The sequence below is a fragment of the Synchiropus splendidus genome, chromosome 11 (genome assembly GCF_027744825.2).
Source record: "Synchiropus splendidus isolate RoL2022-P1 chromosome 11, RoL_Sspl_1.0, whole genome shotgun sequence".
Taxonomy (NCBI): domain Eukaryota; kingdom Metazoa; phylum Chordata; class Actinopteri; order Syngnathiformes; family Callionymidae; genus Synchiropus; species Synchiropus splendidus.
The window spans coordinates 7,760,071-7,782,686 of record NC_071344.1 but is presented as its reverse complement, the minus strand read 5'-3'; the positions used below and the strand labels follow the sequence as shown (position 1 = coordinate 7,782,686).

At 41.3% G+C, this 22,616-nt stretch overlaps 1 protein-coding gene across 5 annotated transcripts in view; it reads left to right on the top strand.

Annotated features, from left to right (window-relative positions):
• Nucleotides 1-22,616, top strand: part of drp2 (dystrophin related protein 2) — a 200,856-nt gene that overhangs the window by 105,640 nt on the left and 72,600 nt on the right. For all 5 annotated transcript variants that reach the window (XM_053878675.1, XM_053878677.1, XM_053878672.1 and 2 more), the window contains one exon: nt 4,785-4,959. In XM_053878675.1, the coding sequence (XP_053734650.1) occupies nt 4,913-4,959 (47 nt within the window). In that variant the 5' untranslated portion in view covers nt 4,785-4,912. The remainder of the gene's footprint in view (nt 1-4,784; nt 4,960-22,616) is intronic.

Genomic DNA, 22,616 nt, shown 5'->3' with positions numbered 1-22,616 from the left:
ATTTTACCCTATTTTGCGAACACTTTTGTCCAAACCAACTAGGAAAAGTGCATTATTCATCAGAGAGGCTCAGACCAAGAACAACAACTTCCCTCCATGATGGATCTGGCTCTCCACTGAGGTTTCCTTCCAGCTAAAAATAAAGGACATATTAGTGATGAATATATTTGGATTTAGAGCTGGGCTGAAAACCAAAACATGTTTACAAAATAAACATCTACTTAGTTACTAAAGGTGAACCTAAACAGAGAGCTTTTGCTTCTGGATCTGCTCAGACTTAAATGCCATATGGTGTAGTTCATATTAGTGTTTTTCTCAATAAATCATTCATGCACTCACATTTTTAAACCTTTATATGGATAAACCAAAATACAAACTGTATTTTATTATAGCATTAAAAGAGATGCAAAAAAGGAGATTAATAAAGTTCTATAAATAACATTACACAGAGATGTATTTTCTTGTAAAATAAATCCTCTTTCCTTATGAGTATGTTATTTTATTGAGTATTTTTTTATTATGGTTTTATTTATTTTTGGATCTCCTCTGTGATCTGTGAGTTGTACACCTCCGGCTTCTTCCATTTGGAACCAGAAAATGTCTTATTTTCCATGCCAAAAGGAAGCATGAAATATAATATAAACATGAAGTTTTTAGAGTTCGGGGAGGCAGCGTTGTTCCAGTGGAGAGTTTGTGATAAATGAAATATTTAGTGGCTAAGAAAGTTATCGGGCAGCAGCCAAATGCGCTATAGAAAGTGTTTGACTCCATCAAATGGGCTCACAAACACTCGCTGCCTTGAATTGCCTTAAAACAAACTTTATACAAAACTTATGAACCGAAGCTCTTCATGTAAATTTCCAAAAAAATATTCCTCCACTTTTCCTCAACTTATATGAAGTTGTGCTGTATGGGCAGCCGCTAAAAGAAGTAGCCCCAAACTTTGCTGTCCCATTGAATATATCTTCAGGCTTTCTGGTCACAAGCCACAAGTTCATGAGAGGATGAATGTATGACTGACCGACTGATAAATTGAGAAGAACTTGAGCTCAGATGTTTCATTAGAATGATAGGCCCAACCTAAATATTGTTCCCATCAGCCATTCAACTTGGAGCAAATTAAAAAAATGAAATTAAATTAGTTTACCAAACCAGATGATCCACAATAGGATATTTTTGCAGCCTGCTTCTGTCTGGAAACACATTTCTTAAGCAAGAAATGACGGCAAACCTACCATTCACTACTTTCTATTTGCTGCTGGAACTGTGTTCCAGCCCGACGCCGCCTACACATAAAATATTTTTGATCGTCTCCAGTGTCTTCTGCAAACTGTCATTGCTATAAAGTTCATGACTCCCCGTTCGATGCTCTTTTCCCCATCAGGCCTTTTGTGTCTGCTTGGTATTGGTGACATGTAGGTGTTCTCAGGAATGCACGAGAACAGAGAAGTCTTTGACCCAGACACAAGTCACTGCCTATTACGCCTGCCATCTCTTGCTACTGTCCTCCTTCCTCCTGTGTCTCTGCTCTCTCCTTTACGCGTCTGCTGCCCAAACCCCCTCTGCATTCTCTGCCGAGGCGAGGAAGAGAGAAGGTAAATAACGCCACTTTCTTTCCGTGGACGGTTTAAGAACATGAGTGATGTTGCTATGCACGGCGCCTGCTACTGTCAGGCGACTTCTTCTGAAGGACTTGAGTAATGGAAGGGTTTGGACCATGGCTGATAGTGGTTCATGAATATCTGAGCCACAGACCTGATTCCTTCAGATGATTGTTACAGAGACATGATGATGCAGCACACTGCCTCAGATTTTCTGATGTTTTATCAGCTCTGGTGAACCGTCTCAGTGATTTCCTTTGAAATCAGCACTCCTGCCAACGCTATCTTTCCTCTTCAGCCACTTTGATTAACACTACACATTATCAGGAGACACTGCCTTAAAGGTGATGTTCGGAGGAATGGCAGATGTTCTATCTTTGTCCTTCATGTCACTTGGAGTTTTGCCGACGTGGAGGTCAGAGCAGCAGGATCGTTGTCCTTGCTGCTGTGAAGAAACGTCTGTGCTGGCAGTGATGTGGCACTCGCCAGACTAAACTGAGCTGCTTCTGATCAAGATGCTAAATAATGCATAGTGTTTACTTGTTATTGAAAATTGAAGCTGGAGACAGGATCTAAATAGCTGAAGCGAAGTGACTATTTCGAGACATTTCTCGCTGTACATGGTGAACACGGCTGTGCGACACTAACTGTGCTCACATTAGCGTGCAGGACACAAGCACCTCATCTTGTTCTGGATATATTTCTTCCCCACATCTTGTATTAATGGGCCACTAACAGTAAAATAAAGGTTTGAATTTTAATGATTCTTAATAATTTTTTGGTTGTGGTTTTGGATTTTGCACCTGCAGTCTCAAGGAACACCTGGAAATATAAATATAAAGATTAGTTTGAGGGGTTTGGACTCGAACAGGAGGGTTGTTTATGATAGCATGTAATGTTTAGAGGTTGATAAACAAGCCAGCTGTGGCAGAAAAACGCAGTAGAAAGTCTATCAAAGTAGCCCTCACGGCAGCACGACTTTTGTATGCAAACAATGACGTTTGTACAAACTTGCCATGGAATTATGACCCCGATTTTTAAATAATAATTCACATTTTTCAATAATAGCGAAAGTGCTTAAGTGCATGTCTTTCTGTTAGTTGCCCATAATTTAAATAAACATGCCACTGAGTGGAATTTTGGTGGAAAGACTGATGCATCTTCATCTTATTCCTGTTAGTTTGACCCTCATGAGTCAGCCAGAGGAGAATATAAATCAATGTTGCCTTTTTTTAAAAGTGAGATTAGGCGGCCCTGTTGAATGTCAAACTTCTGTCTTTGAAAAATAGCACAGGAAAGACAAGCTAACCCACACCACACCTCACATTGTCTGATATGTAGATTCAACGTCTCAGAATTTTGGCAGGTACTTTGGTCTGTGCTCCAAGCTCTGAATCGTCTTGGTAATTTGTTTCAATAGCGCCGTGGGAGGTGACACACAAGTGCTGATGACGTGGTCGTGGAGCTGAACCGGAGCCAGGTTCTGCACAAAGCAGGCTTTCTTTGAAGGGAAATCTTCCTCCGACAGGTTTGCATGATTTAAATGAGCTATCTAAAGGCCAGTGGTGGAACAAAGCCGCTCTGATAGTTCAGCACACGCTGGTCTAACTCAGTAGGTCGCAGCCATGTCATTATTAATGGCCCACCTGTACAGTAGTAAGCTCTTCCCCCATTTGTGTTTCAGTCCATTCACAACAACAACGCGAATGTTCCTCAAGTCTTAAATCCAATTTTCATTTCTGACTATACATGGTGAGTGACAGAGAAGTCAATAAATGCTAATCATGTTTGGCCAGAGTCTTCGATTTCCCACCTCTGTGATTGAGTTTCAAGCACATATTTCCACGTACACTTTTTAAGGAAGTTGTTATTGATATTCTTGAAGTTGATTCTATCATATTCTGGTTCTATGCAAGCAACAACAATTATTATTTTTAGAAGAGTTGGGTCAAGGAAACGTTGCCATTTAGGAGGCTCCTGCTGAGACCAAACTGCCATCATGTCCTCTAACAGGAGATGTGAGTGGAGGAAATGGAACCAGATGGATAAAGCAAGACAGGAGGAAACATGAAATGATCTCAGTAAAAAGCATGAGTGACCTCTGGAGAGGTCACTCATGCTAAGATTTTAGAATTGATAGGAGAGGCTCTGGAAGACCTTATCATGGACCTGTAAGCTTGCTATTACCTCTAGTGTCATAGATGCCAGTTCTTAGTGTGTATGTGTGCAATATATATTTTTCTTCTCTTGCTGCTTCTCTCAGCTCCCTCTCGAGTGGTGCACCTCTTCAACTCTTGCGTCACCACGGAAAAAAAGCTTTTTGTCAGTGTTGTTTAACGGAGCTGAATAATGGGATAAAACCACAGCTCTCCTGTGAATGTGACTTTTACACATCCATGTCTCATGTGACACTCTCAACTGTACATCTCCATCGATGTTTGCACACCAACATGGCTGTGAGAAAAGCCCTCGTGCTTTGTTTTGGGGTTTTGCATTGGAAATGGATCAGTGGGAAGGACACGGACGGAAAAGTGGCCATTATTTCTATGATTTCCTGTTACTGGTTTAACCAGGTTTACAAAGTGAATACAATTCTCCTATTGAGATTTGGATTCCTAGACAGTTTGAGTTCGTAAACATGGGACCAGTGGTGAACTTCTTCATGTCGATTGGTTGGGACTTTCCTCAGCTGCCTGTACACCCTTGTTCTAGCTGGTGAACAAGACTTTAATATCTGCGTCGATTTATTAGCTGGTCCTCTCTAAATTGCTCTCCTGGCAGGTGACTGGAGGTTCAGCACTGGACTATATATCTTCTGCACTTCATTATCTTCTGTTATTAAGGATTAATGCGCTCAAGTGTTCTTCATGCCTCTGCATGGCATTCTTCCCGAAAGAGCACATTAAAATGAAATTAATGACGGTTCAGTTGATGACAAAAGAAGAGAGTGAAAATCCAAAACAATCTATGTTTGAAAAATGGTGTTTCATTTGTTTTCACTTTGGTGTTTGTAATTATTGAGAGAGAAACTTGGCTTCTGACGCTGGAAGCAACAACACACTCACCGCCCTTGATCTTTTTGCTTGGAGTCCTGCGCTACTTGATGCAAACACAGGAGTGTCTTTGAGGTCATTTCACACCTTGTGCACTCTGATATCTCATGGTATTTTCATCTCATTGCAGCTACAGGACGGCCCTCGTGGCCGGGATGCCACTGTGTGCCATGCCAGTCCAACGTGGAGGGTGAGGGGCAGGAGGAGGGGACTGAGTGCCGGAGACTCAGAGGTGGAAGCCCACACCAGCCTGGAGAGATGAACCTCTGTTGGAATGAGATCAAACGCAAGTCTCACAATATCCGGTGAGACTCCGTCTTTTTATTAACAGTCATTTGTGACGCCTGCATTTTGTACTTTTGTGTTTTTGTTCCTGGCATGTGACATATATGTCCATATTTTTCCTGCATGACTTTTGTTTTCTGAATGATGATTCTGGATGCTTGAATTTTCAAGGCCCTGCGGTGAACATGGAACAAAAAAGATGTGGCCATCTGAACTAGACTTGTGAGACCATGTGGTAATGTGCTCAGATTACACAAGTCAAGTTTTCCAGCGACTAAACTTTTAAATCTGTGATTTCTGATGAATAGTTTGTAGATTAATGATGCTGTTAAACTAATATCCTCGTCTTTTCTTTATTTATTATTATATTAAATATAAATGAGGAGAGAAGTTCATCTTCTTCCACTGCCTGACGTCCTCCTCAGCACCCATTCTCTGCATGGTCTTCTTCACTACTTTCACAAACTTCATTGGTTGTCCTCCTCTTCTCCCAATATATATATATATTTTATTTATTTATTTATTTATTTATTTTTCAATTTCAGTCTTTGACCTCAGAACACAACAAATACAGTCCAAACAATGTGTTTATTACATTTTTTGAAACTTTTAAAAAAACTTTTTTGATCAGCAAATCTGATTTTATTAAATCTTTATGATGTTGAATCTCACAATTGCTTGAAATGTTGCAGTGTATTGTAGACTTCCGGTATGAGTGCTTTCTACCCAAAATGGCCAAGATGAAATATCAGCTTGAACAGGTTAGGGAGTGGCCTGTGGGTCTTGAGCCTTAGATCCTTAAGCTGTCCATCAAAGTGTGCATGAAGAGAAAGCGCCACCTTCAGTTCACATCTTGTGGGGCAATGAGTAGGTGGGGTTTACATTATTCAAAGACACTCCTTCAAGAAGAGGGGGCTCACTCCAGTGGCTGGAACTGTGCTGGGAGGGGAACTTTTGAATGGCTCCTACTCTATATCCACATTGCAGCATCCACTCCATGTCAATACACTGCAATTTGCAAAACTTTGAACTACTAACTTTTTACTTCAACACTTTCATTTTGATAAATTTATTTGTGTCCAAATGACACAGTAATTGTTTCTTTCATCTTCAGTGCTCCTCATCATAAAAATTGATATCATAACCAAAACAATCCATGAGACTAAATGAGAGTGTGCTGATGGCACGAAAATTGAGATAAAAAAAAAAAGACACAACCACAAAAAGCAAGGCCTTTACCCATCAGGAATCATCTTACTATCTGTGAGCATACTGGAATGTCAGTCGGATGCCTTTATCTGTCTGCTGTGTTCTAGCGCTTCACCTACACCATCCTCAGCGCCAGTGTGAAGCTGTCTATCTTCTAAGCAAAGCTGTGCGTCTGTCTGGGTTTAAATCCCTCTAGTTACTCCATGATGATATTCAATGATGTGTAACATCTATGCTGCCTCAAAAATCATTATTTGTTTAGCATTTTCTCCGGTAATGATTCCTCTGTCTGCCACTCAGCGCTCAGACAAACACCTGTAATAGCATGGAGTTACACATTACTGAGCACTCAATAGTCTCGCGGTCTGTGCATCAGTTAGTGCTGCACGCGCCTCACACAGCAGCTTTGGAGAGCATTTGTGATGTTCTTTGATGTGTAATTGGAAACTTGCTGTGGCACTCTGCTTAATTCCGTTCTGTTTTTGTTCAGCCTTATGTCCTGTTTGGACGATTGGCCTCTTAATTGCTTATTTGACCTTGGTGTATCTATAAAAGAGGAGGGAGGGTCGTGAGGAGGGGATAGCAGGGAAATTGGTGAAGACAGTTCCCCTGCAGTCCAGTGTAATGAGATCACCACGGATGGCCTGCGGTGGCTGTTTATTTCTCAGCTGCTCTCTGACTAGATCTGACTACGAGAGGAAAGGGTTTGGAGGAAAACAGGAAGGAGTCAAGAGAGAAAGAGGAGATGGGTCGGTATTAAATTATTGCTGGAGGGGAATGGGATGAAGAGAAAAGGGAGGAGTCAATGCAGAATGAATAGAGAAGCGCTTCACTAAAAAGCATTCCAACCTTGAGGCTGAGTGGTGTAAAGAGAAAACCAGCAGATGGACATGGTGTGAAACGGCGTGTGTGGTTCTGGATTGGCAGATGTTTGACGCCTTCCTTTTGCATCAGTCAGATAAATACACGCTTTTATCCTGTCCTGCGCTGGCTTCTTAGAGATTAAACCGCTCTGCTCCCAAATCACAAGACATTCGTTTTTAAATGTCACAAAAAAAGAAAAACACATAAAAGACTCACTGAAAATATCAGACTATTATAATGTATTGATTTAGCATTTAAAAAAAGTCATCCGTGAGAATGCAAACTGTTGTAACAGTGAAGAGAACGAAAGGTTTGAATAAAATTGAGGTTACTGTAGTCATCCAGATTGTTCATGTATAGTATTTTTCAAGTCTGGATTTTGCATGTTACATGTCTAACTGGTCAGATACTTCCATCTTTCCTGAGATTGAGGGCAACAGTCAAAGCAAAGAGACCCATACGTCCCGAGTCCTACATGGTCTCCAACTTGTCCCAGGTCTGCCCCAGGACCTCCTCCCATTTCAGCTTTCTTAGAGAACCTCACCAGGGAGGAGTCCCAGAAGAACCTGGATCCAAACTATATCCTTTTGTTTTGGTGCCATGTATTTGACTCCTCAGTTTAGTCTTCAGGGGAATGGCATGCCTTTATTCTCAGCATGCAAAGACGAATTACCTGCACAGAAGAAATCATTTTAGATTAGATTAGATGTGCTATATTAGTTTTCACCCATATCAATGACTTTTTTTCCTCATGCTTCCTCAACTTCTCCGTGTTACGCTGCTGCATTCAGGTGGTGTTAGTACATCGGTCACATAAATCTCATTCAGTCAAATTTCCTCACAGGCCAGGGTGTAAGCTCACAGTATAAAGTTAAAGGAAAGCCGGCGATGACTATACTATACATGATGGGAAAAATACATACTCACTTAGCAGGGACAAAATAGACCCACAAAGATCAACTGTAAGCAGGGATATTAATAACAATAATTAATTATAGAACTATGGACCAAACATCTAACGTAAAAAGGCAGTTTATTTGGAAAATATGTTTTCAGTTTTCTGTCAATAAATACTCACAAATAATGGCAAATGAAAAATTAGAAAAAACTAAATAAAAACATATTTACAGTTGAACTCGTACTGGCTATACAGAAACAGCACGTGTGAGAAAAATTGCTACATATAAATTTTGTGATTTTAGTCATGACTTCATTTCCACAAAAACATGCAAAGGGCCACACTTTGCCCAGGTGTGCTTCAGGCTGTCATCTTCAGCGACACTGAAACAAAGTTGATCGATCACTTGTGTGTTTCGCCAGTGAACCCAACCAAACAGAAGAGTGAATTGCCACATTTATGACCAGCCAAATTCTGTGGACATTGCTATATTGACTTGCTTTGGAGGTTTTTTTTTTTTGTAATTGTATGGAAACATAGAAGAAACTGTAATTACACAACAGTGTTCTCCGCAGCTGGGGACTTCCTATGCTGGGATTTTGACCCACTACACTGAGATTTCCCCTCTATGCTCTCATGAGGCTTTTCTCAAACATTAAGTGAACTGCGACATTCCTTAAGCCCTGAAAACAATCTTTGATTGTGTGGGCTATTGTAAATAGGGAACTATGCAGAATGCAATAAAAGTGGAAGCTCCTTTCCTCTGTCTATCTTAAAACCTTTATTTCTAAGATAATGGGGATATTTGTTAATGCCGACTCGCCACAAATGGAAGTTGCATGCTTGTGTTCCTTTCACCCTGAGGGTGGCACTGTACCGAGGTGGTGCAGTTTCACCTGTTCTTAATTTCATGAATGGAAGGATTTTATGTGGCCCTCTTGCTTTAATTGCTGTCTGACTCTTAGACTTCACTCGACAAGTTGGTTTTCTGTGAGGAAACTTTGGAGATTGAGGACTGGAGTTGCTAGCAAATAGCAGACGTCCTCAGCCCAAGTGTCTTCACCTCAGTTTGGGTTTGTTGGGACCTGTTTTCACATTGAGGGCCACAGCAATAGTGATAGCAATAGAAAGGGAAACAGGCTTCTGAATTTAACCTTCAATGAATGAATGAAACTGAAGATTGGGGATGATAATAGGATTGTTCGTAGGGTTGACTGCTTGACTGACGTGTGTAAATTGAAGTTTTTGGAGTGAGGTAAACCAGCGTTCACAGAGAGACAGGCTCTGAAAGATCTGCTCAGAGGTACACTGAAGGGCAGGATAACCCCTGAAGAAGAGAATGCTTACCCGGTCACATCTGGCCTTCGAAATGGATTTGTATCTAAAAGCTCAGTCCGAGCAAGAATGTCAAACAGAGGTTTTTCTCAAAAGCAGACAATTCATGCCCGAAGATATGATGCCAGCCAGTCTAGTACCGTAGTACAAGAGCTTTTGTCAGACCTCAGATGAACTCGAAACGCTTCTAACAAAAAACATTTCATATTACACTGCATCAGATAAGTAGATAAAAAGTTGGTGTGTAAATGCTGCCTCAATATTCTTTCAGAAAACCTTTGGACTTGAGGACCTTTATGGCTGTCCTGGTGGCTGGGCAAGATTTGAAGCTCAAAGCACATGCACTGGCTATAGCAAGAATCAGTTCCTGAATCAGTGTAAAAATAGGTTCTGTCATTCTTGAAGACATCTCGTCCACCTTTTACAGAAGGGCAAGAGTAAATAGAGGTCAGTACAACAGCGTTGCTGGTGAGAGACATAATGGATGAGCCATAATAATAATAATAATAGCATAACAGCGCTGTGCAGAGAGGTTCTGAGTCATTGGTTGGAGCAATGGATTATGGGTTTTACAAATGTCGAATGGGGATTGAATTTTAGAGCAGTATTGGAAGAGTTATGTTAAATTACTGTCAAGTACTGCTTTTATATTTGGCTGCTGGCGCCTTAGCAGCGGTGCAGTGCGTCATGTTCAAGTGTGCTGGATTAGAGGTTGCTCTCACAGTCTGGTCTCTTGAGAAGTGTGGGTAATACATGGACACAAGTTTGGTTCAGTATGAATTCTGCCGTCAGTACTGCAACCAAACAAGTTGGTGGTAGAAGTCGGTGAAGTCTGGAGAAAGGAGAGAAGCGATTCCTTCATGGCTGTTGCTTTTAGGGGTGGAAAATGTTGAAGATGGGAATCAAAACATATCATTTTAAAACCTTGTGTGCAAACTTATTTCGAGTTATTAGGTAGTCCTGACCCTAGAAGTTTCCTGAAAAGCTTTGTGTTCAGTACATTAAGGTTTGAAAACGTTAATGGGCTCTTATGATGCCACAAACAACACTCTGCTGTGTATCCACGTGTTAGTCGTGCGTGCTTTGATGGTTTAAAACCCAACAAAGCTCCTGCACTTCTATCGCGCCTTTGACGCCGGTTCAACGCCAGTGCCTTAATTGATGTCTCTTTCTTTCTGTATTCTGTGGAGGCACATTTAAAGGAGGAACATTTTCAAACTCATATGAATTCCTTACCATGTTTACTTTTCTTTCAAGCTCTCTCTGTCACGTCGCCCATTATGGTGAACTGGCAGGAGTAAGAGACTGCCTTTGTACAAATTAAATCAATCCGCCCACAGGCTGCAAAAACGACCCACTATTTCATTACATTCTTGTTTTCAATCAAAGGGAGGAGAACAAGTGGAAAATTAAAGATGTAAATCTCCTACCTGAGCAAAGCCACCTGGGAGTCGCATCTGTACATGGAGCAAATGTGTTTATGATGTGCAAAGATATTCGCTGTGACAAAAGCGAGCTTAGGTTTGTGTCAAGTGACAAGCCCCCTTTGTTATGGTTTGTGCTGGGATGGTGCCCACTGTGTTCCCTGCAGGGAATGTCCACAGGGGGTGTAGTGGGTGGCGTGTTAGGAATGCCTCATGCCTCAGATAGCTCCATCAAATCGGGCTCCCACGCCGAACATCTGTCTGTGGGCGTTATACTTTTCAGCTCTATAATCAATAACGTCTCTAATAAGGATTCATAAACCAACTCTATTCACCTTTTCCACTGTGAATGTTGAATTTCCTGCTGCACATTTGTGTCGTGTTTATCAGTGATTTATAGTTCTATTATCCAAGGTCAGTGGGTCAGGGGTGTTGTTGTTTGTTTATTGTTATTATTTTCATTTTTTTAATTACAGACTTTGACTCTCTAGCTATTCCTCCTGACAGCGTAACTTTCTCTGCGCGACTCGACAGTGGGCGTGTCCTCGGAGTGACGCCACAGCCACCCATGTGACCACCAGACTAGTTTACGGCAGCTAAGCAAACTCAGCAACTCTGTTTACCGTGGGTCTTTGGTATGCTATCAAATGTGGGGAACATATTTCGATGCTAACAAACGTGTTCGTATCCGCTAGTCATTTTGTTGTGTTAAGTATTTAAGTATAGAGCGGATATAGCCAGCCAAACTGGTTAGCTTTAACATTAGCTGTTAGTGGCTAACATCTGCTAGCGTTTGTTGGACAAAATGAGAGTTTAGTCTGTTGAATGTTATTAGTAGTGTTGATGGTCTATGTGATTTGAACAAATGTAACATTCTGTGACTACGCTTTTACCAGCGGCAAAGCCAAAAACAAATTTCATTGAACTACACATTTCTTTTTCCCCAAATGTTCAAATATTCTCTTGATTCTCTTAAAAACGTACTACCTCTCGTAATAACAGCTGCTCTGGTCGTAGTTGTAGTAGCAAGTTAAACCCCCATTTGTTGCTATTGAAACGGTATACCTTGTACCGCAGTTGTATTGAGCCACCCATGAGTGCTTGTGAATTAATGGTTCCTACATTATAGCCATCAAGTGCTGTGGAAAATGTTGAAAAGATTGATTATATATATATATATATATATATATATATATATATATATAGCAGAAGTATTTATTGTAGTTTCAGTTGCAGTGTAGCTGTAGTGGAGTAGTAAGTGTTGCATATTGTGATAAAAGTGTCTGGTCTGTTTTAGGTGTTTTTGTGTGTACAACAACAGCAACAATAACAAGAAAAAAAAACTTCATTTGGCAAGGCGTCTGCAGGAAAACTCATTTGAGGTGGCCTTGTTTTCCTATCAGAGACAGTAATTACATCTTGCTTTCGGTCACAGCGATGCCGCGACCTGAGATAATGAAATCCCTAAAAGTGAATGCGATAAGAGGCCTGAAATATAATAAGTGTCTGTACTTTTCTCCTCATTTTGACTGTATCAATGTGGTGAGTCCAGTTCCAGTGCAGAGAACCTGTTATCTGTCTTGGAGCCTCAGTACTGTCACTGCATCATAATGTGAGCGATAACGCTCAGCTCTCAACACTGTCGCGCTCATATTCGCCGATCTATATGGAGAAATACGCAAGGTATCTCGAGGATGAGCTGCGAGGACACAACAAAGAGATACCCTGAGCAGTACAATTGATCGTTGATGTGGCGGTACGTATGCAAAGAACCTTTTAACATTGATCGAGAAACAAGACAAACAGTCTGTCTAAGTGAGTATCTCATTGTGCGTTCAGAATATACTCACTGTGACGTCACTTCATCCTCTCTGTGAACTACCAAGAAAAGTCTTTCATTTTCTCCCTAATTTATCCAAGTAAATAAATAATACATCTTAAAAAGGAAACATTTACTCTGTATTCATGACAGTGAAGTACGTAAATCGGTAAGTCGAAGAAGCTCTTAAATCTGTAATGGAGGTAGTGTCTTGTCAATGTAGGGACCAGACCCAAAATGTGCATTAGCAGTAGTACTGCCTGTACACGCTTTTGCAGTAGTGACATATTTGTTAACAGCAAACGTAGTCATAACAGTGCAGCGCAAGTAGAAGCAATGTCAAAAGTACCGAGCACTGTTGGGCTAGGTGACTGGAGCAGGGAGAGCCCAGTCAGGTCCCTGTTTGGTCCACAGTTTGGCCCCAGTTGGGCTAGGTGTTCTGGAGCTGGGAGAGCCCACTCAGGGCCCTGTTTGGTCCACAGTTTGGCCCCAGTTGGGCTAGGTGTTCTGGAGCTGGGAGAGCCCAGTCAGGGCCCTGTTTGGTCCACAGTTTGGCCCCAGTTGGGCTAGGTGTTCTGGAGCTGGGAGAGCCCAGTCGGGGCCCTGTTTGGTCCACAGTTTGGCCCCAGTTGGGCTAGGTGTTCTGGAGCTGGGAGAGCCCAGTCAGGGCCCTGTTTGGCCCACAGTTTGGCCCCAGTTAGGCTAGGTGTTCTGGAGATGGGAGAGCCCATTTGGGGGACCCAAAATGGACTTTTGAAAAATGTACGATTAATAACTAATATATGTATTCATCCATTGACTAGTGTGACGTGTTGACGAGTGTGGTGAGCACTGACTAGTTTATGTCAGAGAAAACCATAATTCTAGGTGAGAACAACTCCATGGGTTTGACTATGAACAACCCACAGTAATAGTTAAACCCATATGAGAGAGACCTTATAATGGGCTAGTGACACCACAAGAGGAGTGTGATAGATACTGTGTATTGTAGTATTATTTCTCTGTATATTTTCGAAACAAGACAAGGTGACTAGCAGGACTGGCAGCTTGAACATATTTCTTATCTCAAGCCGTTGGAGAACTCCTGACCTTCCTGATGGGACTCCAAAAACCTATTCTTCCATTTCTATCCAATTTCTTTGTTGTTTTCAGTATTTTTGACAGAGACAACATTTTGAAGATACTTTTCGATCCATTTACAGCAAAATGAGTTTTGGCCAGATGCGGCTGATCTGTTTCAACCCGAAAGCCTTGGCTGAGTTTATGCTAGCTCTTTCATGTGATCTTGAATAATAATAAGAGCTTTGATTTTTAGGAGGTTTACAAACAACTCTGAGCCAACAATTTAAAATCAGAGCGCCTAGAGGACATCCTTGCCAGCACAGTGTCAATACAGGTCGATAGTTTGCCCTCAAACTGGAACTAATATTGAGTCCAAATAAATGTATCTAAATAATGTAACTAAAGGCCGGATGACACATCTGACCTGTGGAGGAGGTCTGGCGTCTACATTGACTGCTTTCGATCATGTTGCCTCGAATCCAGACTTGTCTTGTCAGTGTTGGGGTCGTAATATTAGAATCCACCCCTTTTAGTGTGTCCACAATTTTCAAACCATGATACACCCATTAAAAAGTTTTTTTTTTTTCGTTTTTCTAACATTTTCTAACAGTTTCTAACATTATCATCTTCTGAATTAGTTTTTATGATTCAGGGTATTTAACTGACATGCAAAAGCCGGTACAGTTTCTCTATAAAGACTGTCTGCTGCCAACCGCTGGCTTTTAAAAGCTATTGGTTTAAGTGGATGATGATCACCGTGATGGATTTAAGAAATAAAGAAATGACTCAACTTGATTAAAAAGGGTGAATAGATGGAGGACGGCAGGGAAATTCTGCGGTGCTATTTGATTTTCATATAATGATTCTTGTACTTCTGCAGAGAAAATAAATTTGTCTTCATGAGTCACCCTTTTTATTTCAACCCTTTTCAGATGGCATGTTTTAATTCCCCAAATTGATGTCACGGCATTGGCAGTTAGAAAAGGACACGGATGTGAAACAGCAGTCTGATAGAACAAAGTAAAAGTGTTTATCGTGCTCACAGAAATCAGATGTCGTAGGACACGACTGGACTTGCCTTGAGGTCGGATGCCACTGAGGCACTCAGGCTGAGCTACTGTTGAGCAGATCCAAGGTGGCAGTCAGTGACTGGGAGCAGTATAAAGCAGCAGAAAGGACAAGACTAATGGTTCATGGGTGCATTGTTGGTGGCAGAAGACGAAATGGGTCTATACTTCCAGTTTAATTCTGGTTTCTAAGGTGGAGGGGCTGCACCTGTTTGACCGTTATGCAGTGAGGTGCAGGTGATGCAGCTTAGTTAACCTTTCCCAGTGATGGTCGAAGCAAAATTCCCTCCGACTGTAAAGAGCACTAGACTGTTTTACTCATCGTGATTGCTCTGACTCACTTGACTCTGGTTCCTACGTTTCCACTTGAAGAGTCTGCTCTTTCACTGAGTGAGCATTTGATCAGATCCCCCTGGGATGATTGGCGTCCCACCACTTCTACTACTTAAGCTGCTGATAGTCATCCCCAGGTGCTTTACGCTCAAATGCAAAAACATCCATCTAGTACTCACGGTCAGAAACTGATCCATTAGCATTACATCATCTGCAAATAGCAGTATCATGACACAAATCAGCTGAACTGCCTTCACAAGCTCAGGTCTAGCATTTTACAACGGCAGGTTACAGTGTGAACCAATAGAATGATGGAAACACAACACCCAACTGTGCGTGTAAAGCAGACATGAGCATTCCGTGGCCCTGGGTAAAACGATATCGCAATATTTCTTGGGAAAGTAAAGCATTAAGAAGCCGATTCCACTAATCTTGCACAGCCGCGAAGTGAGAACAACATCAGAATACTTGCCCAGGCCACATACAGGTATTTCAAATGACTTGTTTATCTGTACGGTTGCTAGTATGGATTCCTCGTGCATTCCACACCAGCAGAGGTTCACCGCAGCATGCCTTCCAAACACACATGCAACAGAGTGACACTGACAGAATGTGGGAGAGAATGAGTGTGAGCAGTGTGAGGTGAAATTTACAAAACATGTCATTAAGAGTGGGAGAAACAGAAGCAAGCACTCAATGCCCGGGTCATTGAGATGGGAATTCCGGCTTTTTTCAGTGAGCCAGGTCATTCAACTCAGCTCACCAAAAAGAGTCGGCTTTTTTGGCTCCTGAACTTTCCCGCTGTTTGGCTTATGATGTGTCTAAGTACACATACCTCTTCGGTAGTTAAATACATCAATACATAGCATTAAAGACTCATGTAACTCTCTGAAACCATCCTGTCTTTGTGTTGTCAATGTTGCTGAAGTGCATCCAAATGCTTCTTTTCCTTCCAACGCATCTTAACCACTCTTCCCTCAGTCCCTTGGCTCATTGAGCATAGCATGTGGCGGACCACTGTTACTACCTGTTAATAGTCCTGTTGTGAAGGTATTCACTCACACTGTGCAATTCTCTACATTGACATTGCTTTTTGACCTTTTTTTTTGTGAAATATGAATATGTGGGGCAGTGATGAGTCCTGAACTTCACTGTTGTGGACAATCCTGAAGTTGATAAAAAACAATCTCTGTAAAACAGATCTACTTTTTTGAAGAATATATCCATTTTATTTTTGCTAGGCTTCCAAAAGATACACTGAAATGAGTTTTTGCTTTGCATTTCAAAAGTTGGCTTTTGATGTCAAACTTGCTTTGGGGTGAAAAACAATTTAAGCTACACTTTTGGTTTTTAAGCTAAATCCCTTCCAAAGGCAGACGGTATTCATTTTATCTCTACGGCTGGCCTTTTTTCACGTTTTTTTCCCGATGATAGCTGCTCTTCACTTTGACACGACACTAACGGCAGTGTAGCCATAACTACGGGTGACTCACTGTCCAGTTTCTGACCATTGCTTTTAACCTGTTATTACACCATGTGAAACTAACATTAAAGAAATCCCGATGTGCGGGTTGAAGCGCTGTTGCGCGCTGCAAGAGGCAGATTAATTCTCTGTCACCACCAATAATTGGAAATAAATGTGCCTAACTATGCAGTCTTTATTCCTAGTTTCCTTTCACCATCATTTATAGCTGTCACACTACTCTATGGCGGAGAATTTCTAACAGCCTCTCTTCCCCGGTGGGCTTTCATCACTCTTCAAACATTGACTGTAGTTTGTGGTTGAGGCCCAGTGGCGTCAGCGTTCTTGTCACTCAGCAAATGTGTAAATATCCAGGAATATTGCTGAAGGAAGGAAGGTTTATTGAAGGCAACAGTAAATCTCTTCCAGAGAGTGGCCTTTGAAAGAATGTCATGTCGATGGCCCCTCGGTGCATCAGCAGGGCTGAACTCAGAAAAGAAACAAATTGTGACAAGCGTCTTTCCACGTTGTTATTGATTGAAATATATTTTCATGGAGTTCATCACTGTCCATTTAACAACTAATGGGTGACAGTGTTTAGTTTTCCTTTTTTGACGTGAACCAATGTTAAAATTAGAATTTTAAATCACTCAATAGAAGGGCATGAACTCTTGAGCAGAAGTCTCGAGCATTGGGAGGTGGGGCTTCAAAAAAAAACAAAAAACGAAAAAAAAAAAAAAAGTCAAATTCTGGGACCCAAAAAGGATAAAAGATTTTTTTCTGGAACTAAACTATGATCCCACCTCTTGCCCCAAGTAGCTGGAATTGGCTTTAAACCTTTGGATCTAGTCATCTGTTAGGCCTCAACTGTTGCAGTGCATTATCAGATTTGTAGGCTGATTCGGAGGCCTGTGCTTTACTGGAGAGCCACTATCTTTGGGCGAATTTACTGAATTTTGTACAATGGACTCATCCACATATACCAAGAAAAGCAGGTGTAACATGTTGGAGACCCACCGACTGAAATCTGAGAATGTATGTTTTGTTTTATGCAGAGGAAATGAAATTGATGCAGCAGTTTGACTTCAAGTCATCATAAATCACACATTTTCAAGTCTTACAAAAATAAATAAATAAAAATAAAAAAACAAGGAAAAAATAACAATTCTAAATTCATCTTTCAGTAAAAACAAAAAAGAAGAAAAATGGAGGGATATTTAGAGAAGCAAAAGCCATTTGACTGAGTAAGTAGTATGGATTCAGTTATAAACATTGCAGGAGCTGCAGTCAAATTTTATTTTTCAAAATAAGGTGATGAAAAGGTTGTCATGTAAAAAAAAATTTTATCATAAAATCCATCATACTAACTTAAAAGTGCAGAAATATGAATAGGAAAAGCCCTGTACGATATAACAGTAGTTATGTTCAAGCAAAGACAATGCAATGGCAATATGATCCTGAAAGAAATATCACAAAACAATGCTGCATGAGGAGAGCAAGAAAGATGAGCGGGCAACATTGTCCGGCAAAACGGTTTAAAAGAATGATGGTTAAGTGACAAAAATTTGACAAAAACACATTTTAACAGCAGGTGATTCCAAGCCAAACGTTCCCGTAGCTCATTAATATTTTGTGATATTGTTTCTGAATCCATGTTAATTCAGCTGCTTCATGCCTTCAAATGTCTCGTGGAGGACTTCACCGAAACACCTCTCAATATTTATACTGCATATTAATCAACATGCTGTGCCCGGTACGTCTTTTCAAGTAAACAAGCTGTAGCCATGCCAACATACATTGTGCATTCTCACCCTTCCTGTTGGCTCTGGTAACGTCCCTGCCATGGAGTGGGGGAGAGGAAAGAGAGAATGCTTCACTGGGCCCCCGGGCGCCACAGCACTGCATCTCTGCACCGCAGAAATCTTGCTCCTCTCTCGGAGAGATTAATTAATCAGCCCATTAAAAAGCCCAACTTTGCCAATATAATCTGTCTCAGTGAGTGCAAAGATGGATGCCTGTTTGTCTGCAATGCTTCCATTATAACAGTCTTGGTGGAGTCCGACGTCAACAAAACCGAATCCCACCTGTCAAAACTATATTAAAATTATTGGCGGAAACAAAAGTACCGGCTGATAACACACACTGACACCAGGTTGTGGAGTGTGTGTTGTTGTTTTCCCTCAGGCTCGAGCCTGTTATCTCTGCGCTGCGCGTGTAGATAATCCCGGAAATGAAAAGGCTAAGCATGCTTTATTATGACAATATTTTTTCAATATTAAACCAGTCTCCTCACGGCGCTGGGGCTGATATCAGATCAGTTAGCGATGGCCTCTTGCATGAAACAAAACAACATAATAGCCTGACTTCAGCGCATCCCAGCAGCATTGATGATTATGAGAGTTCTTATCCTTCACATTATTAAACAGCTCTCACCCAAAAGGACTTTTTATTTATTTATTTGCCTATTCATTTTGGTGGCGGAGGCAATCTAAGTGTGGCACAGGTCGTGACAAACCTCTTGAACTTGGTACTTGAATGGTTCAATGAAAACATTGGAAAGTAGATTCATAAGCATCTCCAAGTACCTTTGGATCTTATGCAAGAGTTACTCAAACATTTTTGAAATAAATTATCTCATAGCTTCATTTCAAATTCCTCTCCAACATTTGGATTGAACTGCCTTGGGTGGACACTAATAAGTGTCTTAAACATTTGCTTGCTGGGTCTGCCCCATGGAATCCTCAAAGTTGGACATGTCTGCTGGACAAACAGCCAAATAGCGTCCTACAAAATTTTCTCATGGGGGAGCAGCATCTCTGCTGCCAGTCTTCAAAAATGGTTTCCCCAAGTGTTGAGCTTGAATCCTCAAGATTGTCAGCAGGTTAACTGTCAATATGACAGTTAACAACAGCGCCCCTTTTTTGTTTGAGTAATAATATTGTAATGCATTTGTCAGTGCTGTAGTGAACGCTTCAATTCAGAAATACACTTGCTTTTTGACACCACAAGTTGGGAGACAGAAGAAGATTTGTTCTGTACTTCACCATTATTGCTTCAAACCTTTGTATTCTATTAAAACTTTTACGTCGTGTAAACTGGAGTTATGCTTCTAGGTTCTGAGTGGGTGGATCTCATGTTTCGCTCGGGTTCTACTTAGGTATAGCTGCTTGAGACAGGCATTTTGTGAGTTCTGCGGCAGGAAAAACTGCAGAACATTTCTGTGTGACGTTGCTTGCCATCCAACATAAAGCCCCCTGAGAATTGGTGACAGAAAATGAATCAATGATTTCCTTTTTCATCGTGTCAAACAAGTGCCCTTTGATTTGATCCAGCAAATCTCTGCTCTTTGTGTAATAGTATTTCTCAGTAAATTCACACCCTGAAGTCCAACCACCCTCTCTTTTATTCAATTCCCAGAGCCAGGTGAGCTGTAGGAGCGGTGGGAGGCTTGAGCACGTGGCAGGCTTGCTCACTCAGCCTTGCTGATTTAGCAGGAAGAGCTATCATTTCTGTATTGTACACTTGCAAACGGAGATCACCTTTCCATGTTTACCCCCTCTAAAGTCTTAGCACTAATTCCGCACGCTTCCCTGCAGCGGGCTTCCCTGAAGTGTTACTTAATTCCTCATGCATGCTTGTCAGCGCCAAATCCGGTCGGCACGAAATTGCCTAACAGTTCCACATCGCTCCTCAGTGTGACAGCGACGATGGGTGCAGAATCCCATCAGCAGCATTTTATTCTTCAATCTATTGTATTGTAGCGAACCCTTAATGGTTGTCTGGATGCTTATTGAAATTTCTCAACTCTTCATTGTTGTCATCCGGGTGTCTCAAAGTGGGTGCTTCCATATTGAGTGATTCCCTTTCTCTTCCACAATCATTATCTTCAGTGTGACAGTGGAGGGAAATGTTGATGTGTAGAAGTGATGGTTGTCGAGTGCTGCCGTCTGGTGCGTAATTGAAACACTGGGATGATTTCACTGTCAGTCGTCACCACCGAAGTGCCAACTTGGCTACAGACTGAAGCGCAGTGGTGTCGCACGTCTACCATGGAAGCAGCACTGGATAGACTTTTGCCAGTCGGTCATGGCGTTTTGCTTTTAGTTTAACCACGTCAAATGTACAGATCCACATACAGTAAATTCCAGAATAAAGAGCACGCTGGAATATAAGCCACACACACTAAATTTAAGAAGGAAAATAGATCTTGTCAATACATAAGCCACACTGGTCTATAAGCCTTGTGGGTGCAGTGGTGCTGTCTGTGCCATAGAAAGGTCAGTGGTGTCTCAAAAATGCATGAGGATCACTTCCAAAGTAGTTTTGAAAACAGGCTCCAGCATCAAGACTGACTCATGAAACAAACATGTCAATGTTCAGAACTTGAATCATAAACTCCTCACATCTTTTATTTACATTAAAACGCTCATGCTCAAAATACACTGTTTTCACCTGAGTTCCGACACCACAGCCGGTTCCAGCTGCTGCTGCTCGTCTCTGCTCCTCCAGGAGATTGGCTCTGTTTTGGAGCGCTTTTGAGGCAAATAAAACGTATGTGATTTCACCGGTTTGATGTGACAAAGCTCAATATTTTGGCAGCATGATGTTTATTAGCCAGTAAAAATCCATATATTCGCCACATTGTTGTATAAGCAGCAGGATTCAGACCGCAAAAAAAAAAAAGTAGAGGCTGGAAATTTAAGTATGAAGTTAAAGTATAAAGTTCCACAAAGCTGATTTGTTGTCAAATAATTCTCTGCCATCTTTGATCCTAATTCACACAGGATGTTTGACCATGGCTTGAACTGGCATATTTAATCCGACTTTGATAGTCGTCAAAGCTGCGATGTCGTGGGGTGCTGTCATATACATAATCCCTTCCGTCTAAATATAGTGGAATTCATCCGTTCATCCTGCAGCCATGTCAAATTCAGGTCCGCAAGCTAAGTTCAGCCCACACTGTAATGATATGTATATTTCCTCGACATAATTCCATAACATCTATTACTAATGGCCCGTAGATAAAGCGCTCTCCCACCACTCAAGCAACATGAACCATACTGTAAAGCAACGATTAACATTAGAGGAGTCCCCGATTTTAATGAGAGAGAAATCGTAGTGCGGTATGGGCGCATCTGAGAAATATATGAGGGGTGACGGGTGGAGACGACTTTCAGGGGTGACCTGTGAGAGAGGAGTGGCAGCGAGAGTGAGAGGTAGGAATGGGTCGAAGGACCATTCATTGAAGTTGGTCAAGCAACATGCAACACCAAAAAAACAAAACAAAACCAAAACCAAGAATGCTGACTTGTATGTATCACTTGGATTGTTAACAACATGGGTGTCGCATTGGTGGGAGGATGAATAAGTGCACAGTTTTCAGTTCATTCTTCAAATTGATTTTCACTGTCTACTTTTCTTGAAGCAGTGAGTTGAGTTATTGTGAAGTAAAATATTCATACAGTATCGGATTCTCAATAAAACAAAGAAGCTATGACCGGTGTTTAACAGTTTAAATGGGAAAGAAAACAATATTTTCATGGCTTCATCACTAAAATCACACGACAAAGCGAACTGAGATGATAAATCTAAACTTTGAAGCCTTATTGAGGAAAAACAAAAAACTATTTTCCCATTTTCTAATGAATAAGCATTCAATAAATCCAGCTGCAACACCGCTGTGTTTGTCTCGCTCCTTCTCAGTGCACTCTTTCTGCAGCGCCACGTTTAGTGATTATTTTACCGTCAATATGCACATCATGCATCTTTGGAATGCTCTTGTTTTTTACCTTTCAGGAACCAGTCTTTTCAATAGCGTTGAGATTCAGGAGTTACTGCACTGAGAAGCCTGCAGAACTTGACACGAGTCAAGGCTAGACAGTAAATTTGCTCTGCAGTTGGACTTTCTTAGTGTAGAAGTGCGTGGGACTTCTGCAATGAGACTTGCGTCGGTGCATAGACCCAACTTTCTTCTTTCAGATGGCGTTTCAATTTCTTATGTCGGATAAACCTTCGACGTGCTACTGTTATTTAAAATTGGCATGTTAAACTAGTGGGTTAGTTATTAACAGTTTTGGGGCCTCAAACAATAGGCTAGCAGCCTGGATGCATGCATACTATTGAGAACCTAGAGTTTAGAACCTGAACTTGAATGAGCTCTAAACTTTTGAGCCAATTTGTGAGTCCAGACCCAAAGGCGTTGCA